Source organism: Tigriopus californicus, chromosome 5, assembly GCF_007210705.1.
Source record: "Tigriopus californicus strain San Diego chromosome 5, Tcal_SD_v2.1, whole genome shotgun sequence".
In the NCBI taxonomy this organism is placed as follows: Eukaryota; Metazoa; Arthropoda; class Copepoda; order Harpacticoida; family Harpacticidae; genus Tigriopus; species Tigriopus californicus.
Genome location: NC_081444.1, coordinates 9,716,164 through 9,730,468, shown reverse-complemented (window position 1 = coordinate 9,730,468; position 14,305 = coordinate 9,716,164). Strand labels below are relative to the sequence as shown.

The 14,305-nt window shown below is 47.0% G+C and overlaps 4 protein-coding genes across 4 annotated transcripts in view; 1 reads left to right on the top strand and 3 right to left on the bottom strand.

Annotated features, from left to right (window-relative positions):
• Positions 1-3,590, bottom strand: part of LOC131881458 (inner centromere protein B-like) — a gene marked incomplete in the record, with an annotated part of 46,856 nt that extends 43,266 nt beyond the window's left edge. The window contains 1 exon segment of the mRNA XM_059228327.1: positions 3,024-3,590. Coding sequence (XP_059084310.1) covers positions 3,024-3,081 — 58 coding nt within the window.
• A 2,236-nt stretch (positions 3,591-5,826) lies between these two features.
• LOC131879963 (histone-lysine N-methyltransferase SETDB1-B-like) lies at positions 5,827-9,537 on the top strand. The gene has a single exon (XM_059226445.1). The coding sequence runs from the start codon at positions 6,005-6,007 to the stop codon at positions 9,392-9,394; it is 3,390 nt and encodes a 1,129-aa protein (XP_059082428.1). The 5' UTR covers positions 5,827-6,004; the 3' UTR covers positions 9,395-9,537.
• Positions 9,376-11,852, bottom strand: LOC131879965 (uncharacterized; the record flags this gene model as incomplete). The annotated part of the gene is given in 4 exon segments (XM_059226447.1): positions 9,376-10,225; positions 10,292-10,512; positions 10,598-10,828; positions 10,927-11,852. Coding segments are annotated over 4 exon segments (1,479 nt in total). The 3' UTR covers positions 9,376-9,639.
• Positions 11,853-11,868: 16 nt separating this feature from the next.
• LOC131879964 (protein disulfide-isomerase-like) lies at positions 11,869-14,269 on the bottom strand. The gene has a single exon (XM_059226446.1). The coding sequence runs from the start codon at positions 14,100-14,102 to the stop codon at positions 12,021-12,023; it is 2,082 nt and encodes a 693-aa protein (XP_059082429.1). The 5' UTR covers positions 14,103-14,269; the 3' UTR covers positions 11,869-12,020.
• Between the last annotated feature and the right edge of the window lie 36 nt (positions 14,270-14,305).

Here is a 14,305-nt window from a genome sequence, read left to right as displayed (position 1 = left end):
GGCACAAGTTAAATCTAATTAAGCATGGATGGGAACTGAAAATTGAAAAGGAGTTTGATCCAATCACGAAGCGTTCATTTTTTGCCGTTTCTTGAAAGAGTTTAACCGTCTACAAGCGCATGCATGACGATAATGATTGCCAAGTGCGAAAGAAAAACTTTTTCCCCCTCGGATTGGAAGGAATGAAGGGGTGAGCCCGCTGAACATACGTAACCGAACAGTTCTTGGGGTGTGCAAGGTAAAAGGGAGGGTAACAACTGTCATGACAAGCATGGCAAGTGAGACTGGGGCTGGATGATGTCGCTGTGGTGTCTTTCTCCATCTCGCCTAGCCAGTCTGCGACTCGTCAGTGCTGCAATCCGCCCACAAGACTGAAAGTTCAGCTCGATTAAACGCACCTCAGCCGCCACTCTGCATCTGATGAGAGTCACTATTTACAGAGGAAATTTCCAAAACGACGACCACATGACAACTATCAGAGGTCGAAGCGAGTTTGGTAGGAGCAAGATGTATTTGAATAAGACTAGCACTCGGCTAACCCAGTAATACATTCATTCACTTACGAATTTCATACCAAGGTAAGTAATACATTTGTGATTGCATCTCTATGTGGCGGGCACCCACTTACAGTAGGTAGTGATTGACTTTGGAAAGTTCAATCAACCCCTTTTAAAGAGTAGCAGGAAGAGTCACAAGTGTGGATAATGATTATACGGAGTGTCTATCCGTGGTGGGCGCGCCATGGCAAAGCGCCAAAGCCGCGTCTAACCTCATCAAACATCATTATAAGAATGGAAGGGTAGCATTTGCGGAGAAAATTGGATACACAATCACCACTACCACCACCACCATCACCATCATCATCATCGAACACACCCTCACTTCAAAAACTTTGCTCGTGTACTGTGGAAAAGCCCATTGCAAAGAAGACTGGCCTCTTCAGTTTTAGCTATTTTGAATGAGTGACAATTTGGCACAAACCTGGGCGAGAATTCGGGTGTTCAAGGACAAAGAAACGACAATCCTCCTTGAGAAACTGTATGCACAACGTCCATGGAGGGAGTCCCCGAGGCTGTTTCATTTTCTTTCTTAGGAATTCATCTTGAATTCGAAGCTTTTGCTGGAAAATAATCCCGCGCCATGTGAAATCCCTCATGCTGCGATACACTACGCTCAAGACCGAATATTACGTTGATGAATCACTTTTAGCTTGGGGAAATTTGAGGAGTAACGAGGTAAAAACCACCCCAGTTACCAGTTCTCGGTGTTTGGCTAGGACATGTGCAGAACCTGTAGTCAATTTGCTTGCTCTCGTCGTGACGAAGCCTGTTTCAATTTACTTTCAATAGCTTTTGATTACCAACAAACTTCCACCCCAGGAAAGAGAGCAATAACGAATAGTGAGGGGGGCATAATTAGATAGAGGGTGGCAATGAAGTGCCTCTTGGACGGCAATATATCAATTCATGGCAAGGTTGAAATTCTCTTGCGTAATCTCAAAGAAGATCGAATTCTCCTTTGGCGGGAGGCTCCATTCCAAATCACTTTGGCTACTCATGCAAATCTAAGACAAAGATTATCAGTACGATATGCCGTTTAGCCGAGGGAGGCTCATTGTACATGACAGATTCTCTAATCTTTCCATGTACACATTCACGTCCAGACACATGGGCAACCCAGAACCTCACCAATACTTCCACGCACGGACAAAAATCATCATCCATCTTTCGGAACTGAATAACAAAGCCTTTCTATTCAATGGTCGGGCCATCACAGGTTCAACATTGAGGGAAAGGAAAATATTCCCCCAAAAATCTAATCGGACACGACAACGAATCAAACGCGATCTTCAATTAAGCCATAAATAATTCATTTTCAACCCACAACCCTGGAACGTGCAAATGGCTTAAACGGACAAAATCAAGTATTGGCACCCAAGGAGCTCGGGAAAAAAATGCAAATAACATATCTGCGTGTCGATTTGACTGAAATCGAGTTTTTGGGTCTGGCAAACTGATGCTCAACTATCAACACCGAACTCATTGTACATTAGGGCCTTATCGGGCGAGTAGTCATAAATATCTTGGAGGTATAAAACGAGAGAACCGTCAATGTCATGTAATGCTAAACTTGAAACAATCAAGGCTCTTCTACGCTCTACGTAGAGCCTGATTATTATGGGCAATCGATCTTCAGTAGTAAAGTTGATGGGGAAGAGGGTGCATGAATTCTGTCGTCACGTTTCTCTGAAAGCTCGGTTTTGTCACACACGTACGTACGAGTACATACATAGAGTCAAATCCTAGTCAGTTAATCTCGAAACGCGGCGCAAGCACAGAGGCGAATTTATGACCAATCAAACCGAGAGGAGGATCCACATCGATTATTGTAAGTATCAGACGCTGATGTCACATGAGATCGTCATTGAGCTTTGTCGAATGATAGCTGTAGGATTGATTTGCCGGGATCTCTCGACCCTCGATTCTCCGCATTAGGCCAGATGAAGGTGTCAGATCCGAACACTTTAGTGTGGATTCCAAAGCTAAACTTTTAGGACGGAAATACCTCCTGGGTTTTTGGGGTCGAAGTGCGAACCGGCAATTAGCCTGGAATGCTCTACCTAGACACCCACTATTTAGAGCTGAAAATGGACCATCGAGATCCCATCAAACTTCACATTACGTGTCAATCAAAATACGATGGTTTTTGAGAAAAAAAACGGTCATAACCGACCCCCCTTGGATAGATCCATCCATTAAATGTTACTTTTATTCTTTAGACGCCATTAGATACGAAGAGTATCAAATGCGTTGTATTTTCACTGAAACAACTGAGCAATAAAGAATGTCGACTAAGCATACCAAATCATTTAGAGCTCGATACACATGGGCAACAGACACCTCTGGGAACGAAGTGGTCCACGTCGTATATAAATTGGAAGGGTCTGGCATTCGTCAAAGGACCGGCCTAGTGAGTTAGTGCCAGGAATGTATCTAGTTCAATATGATGAGACTGGACCTTACCTGTTTCAGTGCCAACCAAGATTCCCGGAGCGGGCGCGGCGGAGGTGGGGACGGCCATTGCGTGAAATGATACAGCACTGTACAATCTCACTCGGTCACGGGTCAGCCTCCGGCCAAGAGAGGGCACGTGGGCTGGCGGCTGGTCAGTTCGTGAGTTGACCCATAGGCCCAATCCCCAGCCTCGGTCGATGTTAAGACACACTTTCCCCCACACGGGTTCCTGACTTACTCACTGGATCACTGGATCAATGTCTCACATAGTCTCACCGAGTATACGGGCTCTTCACATACGGTGACTATTTTCTTTGGGGTCCTTTCCGGTAGACCAATTCAATTCAATGCAATTCCATTCAGGGAAGCGGAACAAAAAGAGGCGTGGGATGACTCCGTCTTTGTAGGGCGTGCGAGTGTGTGCGTTTCGGTCGGTGTCTGACCAGCTGGAGGTCGTGGCTGGACGGCCGTGGATTTCCACTCTGATTCGTGCTTGCAGCCTGCCTCCCTCTGATGAAAGGCCAGTTAGTTGCCAGTCTGTTCCGTCCTTCGTTCCTTGGTGGGTGGGTGGGTGGGTGGGTGGTGCCCACGATCCTACACGACAAGTGAACCAAGGGGGGGGAGGGGAGAAAATGGAGGCTGGGTCGAGGTCACACGCCCTTCAATCAAGCCGCCTCAGCTCGAGGTCGTCGTCGGCATTTATGGTCCCTTCGATACGGCGGTCCATGAGGCACACTTGCCTACCAGTCGGCAATGTACTCGGCGGATTCCCACTTCTGACTTGAGCGAGTTCACTTGCCAACACGCTCCTTTCTCCGGCGCTCGAGTCGTGTCGACTGATTGAAAGGCAACCTCAAGCCGAAACAACGCCGCCTAGGCCGTCTTAGGCACCCTCGCGTTCGCCCATCAACCCAACAGCAGCCCAATTCTTACAGTACCGACTGAGTCTAGCGCCCACCCCAAGCTAGTCCAGCTAAGCCGTCTGAACGGTCTGAACGGTCTGAAACGATCGAACCAGGCCGACTTGAAGCTTCAGCTAGCTTTGCGTTGCCTCATGGCCTCTGAACGGGCATGAAAAAATAGGCATGTGGCTTGTTGGTCAGCTGATGGTAGGCTGAATGGGCTTGAGATGGCAGCCATCTACTGGGTTGGACCGAAAAAAACAGGCCTAGGGAGACAAAAGGCAACGCAAGAATCGTCCATGAGAGGCGGCAATCCGGATCGAGAAATCACCAATATATTGGGCAGGCACACCTGTGAACCATCACACGACAATGACGACGATATATCGATAGTCATGGGCTTATCGGGAGGTCAGACTCGTCCCATGGCTAACTTCTCGGAAAGGGACAACTTGATGGTCTCGCAACCATGAACCTGACTCCGAGTCAGGCATCTTGTATTTGGCCTAAGGAATTTTGAGTAAATTGCTCGAGGAAAATGAGTTCCTCAACGCCAGTGCTAAAACGCGTCAGAATGCAAAATCAATGGACCCGTTTGATCCCAGGTCTCGGGTTTAAGGGTATTCGGAACCCACTATCTCGGCAACCCATCTCGGCAATTCCACACGGGTGTCGTCGTAAATAGTAAATGTCTTTGATCAGCCTGAAGCTTACCCCATCTGAGACCCACTGTAGGTTGCTTCCATTGACGTAAATGTAGTTATCGTCGGTTAGGTTTAAAGTTTTAAAAGAGATCATGTCTGTGCCTGAGCATTTTTCGGCCACCCTGTGGATCATTCAATCATTGAAAAGAAAGTAGAGAGTAACGAAAAGTTAGAACACTGTGGTTGTGGGTTTCTATTATCATTCCTGCCAAGTAAAATCAGCACCTCTCCCTTTAGAAACCATATCCTCAGAGCTTTTCAACTTTCAAAAATCACGTTAATCATTAATCCTTAGCACCCTGACAATTTGGAGTTTGAGAAAAGTATTGGGTTTTGAACATTGGTTATGGTTATTGGTTTACATTTACAAGATCAGATCAATTTCGTCTTATTTGACTCCTTTATGCAACAGCTGAAAGATGATATCTGCACAAATTTTGGGAGGTCACTAAGGCATTTTTGAGGTACTAAAACCCAAGGCGAATGGCTTTTCTTCAAATTAAAAGTTATATTTTAAGCATGTTATTGCGTGATACTGTGTCAGTTTATAAAGATACAATGCTAAATGAACCATTCCTTGTTTTGGATAGATAAACTGGAACTTTAATTTAATCCCTCAACAAAGAATTATGAAGCCTCAAAAGGGCAAGTAACTTTCCAAAATTTGATGGTGACGTCATTTTCCTTGGCTGCTCCAATGTCCCAATACTGCTTGCATAAAATCCAACATATAATCACAGGACAAATGTAGCTGCATGTTACAGGAAAACTTCATGTGTCATTTGTCTTAAGAACCCAATCTGGTAGTATTATTTTTCTTTGTCAAAAAGTCATGTTTTAAAGCAAATAACCGCATCACTAAAAAAAGTTTCAAATCTTTTTAGGGCTGTACTTCTTTTGAATTCGAGTATGAAAGTAAAAAACGGTGATCTCTTTAATCAAAGGCAGATCACTTCTATGTTAACTTCTTTTGAATTCGAGTATGAAAGTAAAAAACGGTGATCTCTTTAATCAAAGGCAGATCACTTCTATGTTATTTACTTGTAAAGTGGTTCGTTTCAAAGTTATGGGGTCAATGATGTTTTGCAAAGCTTACGTAGCTGACCAAGAGCCGGGTGCCTACAATTCCGTAGTGCCGGCTGGCTTTTCCGGCAGTCGGTACTTTTGGCCCATGCTTTGTGGGTTCACAAGCAAATCAAAGCAAATCAAAGCAAACCCAAGCTTTTTGAGTTCGTCCGTCCGTTCGATCGATCGATCGATCGGCATCCTCAGTTTCAAAACAAAGCTGACCGCCTGGATTCGGATTGTGTCGAGTCAACCCCAAGCCCACTCTTTCTCAACCCCGTCGACTGGTTGATCCGATCCCGTCACTTCGCCCTCGCCCATGGAGGTGGCCGAGGCGCCGTCCAATCCTCAGCCGGCGGACTCGCCCCCAAGAGTAGTCGGAGTGGACTCGGCCCAGGCCCGTCAGTCCGGGGTTCCACCCTCCGAAAAGCCGGTCTCCAAGGTCACTTCGCGCCTGGATCAGGTGCTGAGCCAAATTGCCGGTGACGAAGCTTGGGCTCCGCCATCCACGGGCGATTCGGATTCGAACACCATCTTTGAGGATCGGGTGCGCCCGACCGTCCGGGCCCGTGTCACCGTCGATTGGCAATGCTTGAACCCGTTGTGCCCGTCCGGGTCCGTGGGCAAGTCCAGCCTGATCACGGCCTCGCGATTCCTGACCGAGTTCTTCGCCGTCAAACTGGACGGCCAACGCAAACGCAAAGTGTGTCCGCGATGTCGGGATCAGGCCGAACAAGCCCGCCATCGCATGGTGGAGCGCGCGCGTCAAGGCCAGCTGTGTCTGTGGGCCGGTCTACCCACGCCCCGCGATATGGTGACCCTGGATGATTCGGACGAGGAGACAGTAACCGACTCGTCCTCGGATGAAGAGATAGACCTGACTCTGAGCGGGGACCCGCCCACCGCCCATATGGTGCGCTCCCTCTTAAACCAGGTCTTGACTGAGAGCCGACTCCAGGAGCAGGTCGATCAGGCCATTGATCACATTGATGCCCGCCTCCAAGCCACTGAAGTGGCCATGACGGAGACCAGCCTTCAGTTCCAAGCCATCGAGCAGCAGGTGGATGACATGCGCCAGGCCTTGTATCAACCCTTCCGGCCGCAAATGTCATTTCTACCTCCGCTCGACCTTAATCAAGCCGATGAAGAGGCCGAGCAACAAGCCCACTTGGGATTTCACGGTCGACAAGTAGCTTCCAAACGCACCGCGGCCGGTGGCACGCCGTCCAACCTGCCCAAGTCCACGGGCTTGATGGTGTCGGAGCACATCAACCCTGGGGTAGCTTCTTTACCGCCCATGGGTCAACTCAAGCGACCGCTTTTGAATATCGGTGATCGGGCCTTTGGCATGCGCGGGAATATTCTCAGTGTTTGGAAGGTGGGTGAAGTCATCGAAATTCAGAAAGACGGCAAGGAAGCTGAACCCACGTATAAGCTCCGTTTTGAAGGATCCGGCCCGGGCCGTCCGAGAAATAATCAAGTTAAAATGTTAGCCTTGAAGCACATGGCCTTTCATAATCCCGCGCCCGTTCGGCTCCCAGTGGGCACTCGCGTGATCGCCGTTTATCGTGATTCCCGCATACGAATCTCCGAGATGTACTCAGGCGTCGTGGCTGAACCGCCCAAGGTCATGAATCGCTTCCGCTACCTGATCTTCTTCGACGATGGTTACGCCTCTTATATTCATCACGAGGACATTCGGGTAGCTTGCGCTCAAAGCAAAGACGTTTGGGATGATGTTCACCCGAACAGCCGGGAATTCATCAAGAAGTATTTGCAACAATATCCCGAAAGACCGATGGTCAAGTTGAACGTTGGTCAGATTGTTCGCACGGAATGGCAGGGTAAATGGTGGATCACCAAGGTCGTAGACGTGGATGCCTCTCTTGTATTGCTCGTGTTCCAAGCGGATAAACGAACCGAAACCATTTATCGAGGCTCCACACGGTTAGGGCCGCTCTTTTTGGAGCTTCAACAACAGAAACGTCGCGAAGAGAAACAAGCTGGTACCGGACATCAGAAACGGATGCGATGGGGAGGCCCCTATGTGGAATACACTCGACAGTCGGATGCAATCGCCGATGCTGCGGCAGTCGAAAAACGAGCTGTGGCTCGAAAAACCACGTCTAAACGTCCAGAAAGCACGGCCGATCCCAATTTCACGCCTCAAGTCAGATGGGAAAGTAAAGGCGACATCTTTCCCGCCGTCATTAGCGACCTGCAAACACCCAAAGAATTTACGTCACACGATTGCAGTCCCTCGTGTCTCGGCGAAAATGGCCAATACCAATACGACGAGAAAAAGCACAAAAATAATAACCCCTTCCTTATTCCGATTCTCCTCGGATGGCGGCGTCTTCTCACCAAGCATAGAAATCATGGGCGAAGGACCATTTTTTACTTGGCTCCTTGTGGTCGCCGCATCCGAACGTTGGAGGAGATTCTCAAGTATCTGCGAATCACCGGATCTCTCCTCGAAATCGACTTATTCACGTTCGACTGGTGGGTGCACATATACAATGAGTTTAAACCAGAGCGCGAGCTCTGCAGCATCAAAGACGTCTCTTACGGAAAAGAGAACGTGCCCATCTCTTGCGTGAACTCGTTGGACAAGAATTTCCCGGAATACGTGGAGTACAGTCGAGTCCGGCTTCCTCAAAAGGACGTCAACATTAACACAGATGAAAACTTTCTTGTGTGTTGTGACTGCACGGATGATTGCCAAGACAAAAGCAAATGCGCATGCTGGCAGCTCACCATTCAAAACACGGCAGCATCTCCGGATGGGGAAACGAATCCCAATGCCGGCTACTCTTATCGACGACTCCATGATGTTGTGCCAACGGGTATATTTGAGTGTAATTCTGGATGTAAGTGCAAGCAAACCTGTATGAATCGCGTGGCACAGAACCCACTCAGAAGTAAACTCCAAATATTCAAGACCGAGCGCCGTGGGTGGGGGATTCGAACCCTGTGTGATATCCCTGAAGGTACCTTTCTCTGCATTTATGTTGGTAATCTCTATTGCACTGAGGAGGCCAACGTTCACGGACAGAACTTTGGCGATGAGTATTTCGCTGAGTTAGACATGATAGAAACGGTGGAAAAGCAAAAGGAAGGCTATGAAAGCGACTACGATGATGAGGAGTGCGAGATCCTGAGCACCTATAACGAATCAGAGAGTGCGGCCTCCACGGAGGATGAAGACGAAGCCAATGGTCAAGAGAAACTCAGGAAGGATGAGTTGGGCGGATTTCGCTCCAAAGCTACCCCTTTGGGTGTCAGTCAAGATCGACCAACGAGAACCACGAGAAAGAAGACTCAGGATGGGTTCAGAGAGAACGGTGACTCTGACCACCAATCGCTCAACAGGAAAACCGATAAGGTCAAAGAAACAGCGGACAAACCCAAATTCAAGTCTACCCGTTTATATTTTGGCGACAAGGAAGATGTTTACATCATGGACGCCAAATCTATTGGTAACATTGGGCGTTACCTGAATCACTCGTGTACGCCTAATGTCTTTGTACAAAATTGTTTTGTGGACACTCATGATCTTCGTTTCCCTTGGGTGGCTTTTTTCTCCTCAACGTACATCAAAGCTGGACAGGAGCTCTGTTGGGACTACTGCTATATCGTAGACCAAGTGAAAGGCAAAGAGATCTATTGCCAATGTGGTTCAGACCAATGTCGTGGAAGACTTCTGTAATTCAGGTAATATCAATTGACACAAACGTGGGCTGCATTACCAAATCCTCGAATAGATCGTTCATTTCCAATGCAATCGTAACTATTTCATGACAAACGGGGACCACGTCTCTTAAATATACAAGCATGTCGTATGAACCCCAATCAACGCCTGTTTTGATGTCATTTGGTCCACGAGAAGTAATGGGCTAGGATTCAAATAAGTCTGTTGTAGTGAAGCTCATGAGCTTCAGCATCGTCGGTTAGTCAATGCCGGCCTCCATAGCGATCCGCAGACATGTGCTGACCTCCATAGGAAGGGTTGTCATACGACTGTGTTGGCATTACATTCACATTGTATGCTCCGTGCACACTTTGCAAGAGCTGATAGTGCTTGGTTCCTAATCCCATCAGAGCCACGATTAGGATCACAACGAACACGGCCATCACGACCACGGTGGCACTCGAACCACCGGAATCATCCGATCCGCCAGATCCCAAACCTGCCGTTGTCACGTTACCGCTTTCATTTTCATCAATTTTGGTGGAATTTTCTGTCGTGTTTGACGGAGGAATGGGGGTAGTAGTAGTTGTTGAAGGGATTGGTGTTGTAGTGTTATCAGGTGGAGTTTCTGTTGTTTCAGTAGGTTCGGTTGAGTTGCTGATTGGAGAAATCGTGGAATTCATCCCCGGAGGGTCCACGGTCCCCACTTCTTCCTCGGTCATGTTTTTCAACTTCGGGATCCATTGGAACTCGATATCGTCCAATTGGAGATCCGCTAACATGTTGGTACCCCTTCGGGAGGTGAATTTGAGCGAGAAATTTCCCTCAAGGCCCTCGATTAATGTGAACCTGTCAACCAACATGCTTGGGATCATATTACGATATAACTTGAAGGCAATAGTTTTGATTTCTTACCTAATGTTATTCCAATCTGTGTTACCACTGAAAGCTGTGGCGTAATCGTCCAAGTTAAAAAGTGTCAAGTTCTGTATAATGGTTTGCGTTCCATTCGGATCCATATCCATTTTTTGGAGCTCCATGACGAAAAATGGATTTTCATTGCCCATGGAGTTTAAAAACTCAGTGTCATAACCAGGAGCTCGGAGCATTAGCTTGATCTCGTAATGCTGGTCTTTCTGAAGGACAAAATAACAATTGATTGCAAACACGACACAGTCACATGTGGTCGCAATCTGTTTCAACAAATCAGGTTATATCTACCATGAGCTCCAAGTCTGTTTGTAAAGTGCCATTTCTACCAGGGTTGATCATGTCGAATTTGGGACGAATGTAAAGGTTACTGGAATTGTCCGAATCTTCTTCCACCTCCATGAAATTCAACGTCCAAATTTGAGTGAAATTATTGTTTTGGAAATCTGTGATTGTCGTATTTCGAGTCCTTTGTGAGTTGGTGAGAACAATCCCACTCACAACGCTTCTTGTCCTTCTTTTCTGTGGAAGAAAAAAACCCTCAATTCCTCTCAATCAAAATTGAAAAATTAATTGTCACGAAAAACCTTCAAAATATTGAAAAATCTGTGCGATGTTACCTCCTCATTGTTTCCCACATTCTTGATCTCTGATTCTTTCGTGTCCGTTTGATTATAGGGCTTGCCCAAACACACACCCTCACATTCCTCGAGCGTTTCAAAATTGTTCCCATTGCCATAATCCGATTGGCCATAAATAAATTTCTGACACTTCTCTAAAGTCTCATTGAAGAGATATCGTTGGAAGTGTCCTTTACCTCGGCCACGATATTCGGGTTCCATGCAAATTTTTGGCCTTGTAAAATTCGTCCTCGTGGCATTTGAGGAAGTAACATTGGCATTTGTAACGGACTCTTCGGTTGTAGTTTCAGTGGTGGAGTTGCGAATGGAAGACTCTTCTCCGTCCTCAGTTTCCTCGTCCACTTCCTGTGTCCTTGAGAGCACAAGACTGTTGAACAGCAAGAAGCTGCCCAATAAAATACTGACTGTGTTCTTTTTCATTGTGAGATTGTTGGAAAGCTTCACGCAATCTAGATCTTGAAAAAAACTGAACAAAAATTCTTTGCTCCAAAACTAGCTTCACTTCCAATCGTTGCTTGAGTTCGACTGATGGGCCTTTAAAAAGCAGGGAAGCACACGCTACACTTGAAACAGCAATTTTGACGCATTACACGGACTAAGGCACTTGTGCACAGGTGTCGAGGATTCTGGTGGAATGGAAATCCGCGCGCCCAATCATCCGATTTTTCTGGTCCCAGTTGGGGATGATTCATAACGCTTCTTTGGATCGACACTTGTTAAGGCTTAAACGTATTCCGTGTCGCAGCGACAACGATTCTATTCCAGCATCCTCGAACTTTTAAAGGCCCGATCGACCGATAATGAATAGGCCAGATATTAGCATTTCTATGTATAAAGACTTGTTCAAACTCGCGGAGGGAAAATCCCGTCCCAAACGTGTGCATGTGCTATCGGAAACACAAAGACGAAGAAGAAAAAAAAGAAAATTCCGCATCATTCATTGAAAAAATGGCAATCACAGCACTATTAGATGGTGGCATAGTATCTGACGTGGTAACATTGAGTCGGTCTTTTGTAAATCTGTTTCAGACAAATCGAGCAACGTATTTGTGATACGTTCAAGCGGACCAGATTTAAGTCATAATTTTTTCGATCCATTCCACCACTTTGTGCTCTGTTCCCAAATCGCCTTGGAATACGGTTGGGCTGCCTTCTCGGAAGAGGACAAGAGTGGGAATCACGTCGACCTGGTAGGCGTGGGCAAATGATCCATCGTCGGGTAGTCTGACTAAGTGGACATCAAAGCTTTCCAGGTCATGGTCAATGTTTTCAAGATCTTTCAATAGTTTTAGGTCATGAGCGTCGGCAGCGAAGTAGACGTAGACCAGAATTTGGTTCATATCGTGAATCAACTTTTCTAACATGACAGAATTGACTTCACCAATGTTATCCTCCAAGACAGCGTGGTTGAGCCAGTCCAAAATGGCCGATGACTCTCTGATATCACCTCGGAAAATACCCGGCACACCCTCATCGAAGAAGAGCAAAGTCGGTAGATCAGTTAGGCCATACTCCAACGCCTCATCCGTGTCATCCAATTTGACCATGTGCATGTCGGGATGGTTCTTGATATCGTCATCAATTTGTTCGAGTGCCTGCAAGGCCATTTGGGAGTTTGATGATTTCTTGTCGTAGAAGAACACTGCCACATGCTTTCGTTTCTTGATCAATTTGTCCAACATTGCATCTGTGACAACTTCCACGCGGTTATCGCCAGAGATCTCGTCCATGACCCACGTCAAAACATCGTCCTCTTCCAAGAGATCTCCCTCAAACATGCTGGGAATCCCTCTCCGGAAAACAACCAAAGATGGAACTAGTTCAATTCCATAGTCCTCGGCCACCTGAGCTTCGCAGTTTTTGACGAAACGTATGTTTTTCTCATCCAGATCATCATCGATGTCCTCTAAAGCTTCGAGTATTTCATTGGACTCTTGGTCTTGATCCTTATAGAAGAGAACAGCCACCTGATCCTCTTTGGTGATGATCTTCTCGAGCATCTCGGCCTTGACTCGCTCAATGTCTGCTCCTTCCACACGTTGAACGAGCCAGTTCAAGGCCTGATCGTGATCAGTGAGCGTCTTATCGTAAACGGCGGGGATCTCGTTCTCAAAATACACCAAAGTCGGATAGGAATACACGCCATGATGTCGACCCACGTTCACGTCGCTGACCTCGACAAAGCTAACGCCAAGCCGATCGGCATCGTCGTCAATGTTTTCTAAAGCCTCCAAGGCTTGTTGAGAGGTCTTCTTCTTGTCGTGGAACAGAACTAAGAGATGATCCACGTTTTTGATCATAATGTCCAATTCTTGATCGGTCACGGACTCGACCACATCCTTTTCCCATACCGAGGTTTGATGTTGAATGAGCCATTCCAGAACCTCGGTTTCGTCAGTGAGATCGCCGTGATAAACCACCGGGATAGAATTTCGAAAATACACCAAGGACGGGAGATCTTTCAAGGAGAACTCCTCAGCCAGTTCTCGGTCTTTGATTTTGACGAAACGAATCTTGAATACATCGGCTTCATCGTCAATGTTCTCAAGCTCCTCTAGGATCTCATCGGTTTTACGAGAATCGTCATAGAATAATGCTGAAACGTACTTCTGGTCCCGAATGATGCTAGCTAGAGCGTCGGCATTCACCTCCTCAATCTTGTCCGGAATAACGAGGAGATTTTCGCTGGTCAAGAAATCCAACACCTCATCCTCATCCGTGACGTCACCTTCGAAAATGGTGATTTCCCCATTTCGGAAGAAGGTCAAGGCTGGAAAGCGGCGCACACCATAGGATTTGGCCAGTCGTTTGTCATTGACCTTGACAAAGTCCACACTAAACTTCTCGGCATCATCGTCGATGCCTTCTAAGTCTTCGAGCGCATCATCACACAACCGACAATGTCGGGCATACCAGAATACGGCCACAAAGTCCTTCTTTTGCAACAACTTTTCCAACTGAGTGGCATGAATCTCCTCGATAACGGACTCCTTGGCCAAGACATCGGTGGCAACGAGAATGAACACACCAACGACGGCCGTGAGTCCGATCAAGAACTGGAGGATGACCATTCTGGCTCTTTCGATCTTATGCTTCCTCTCTTGAGCCAAAGCTTGCATCCGAAGCTCAATCGTGACTGAGGAGCGCTTCCGCATAATGACGAGCACGAGGATGAGGTTGAGCCTCAAGATTGTGATCAGGATGTTCCAAATCGCGCTCCCAGAACAATATTCGGAGCAGGAAAAGACAGGTCCTGCCAAGTTCGTCCGCTCGAAGGACAATAATTGTCGTCGGAGGACAGATAGACCCACAAGAGAACGCTTGTCAAGTTGCGCCCAACGAGGATGATGTTGATGAT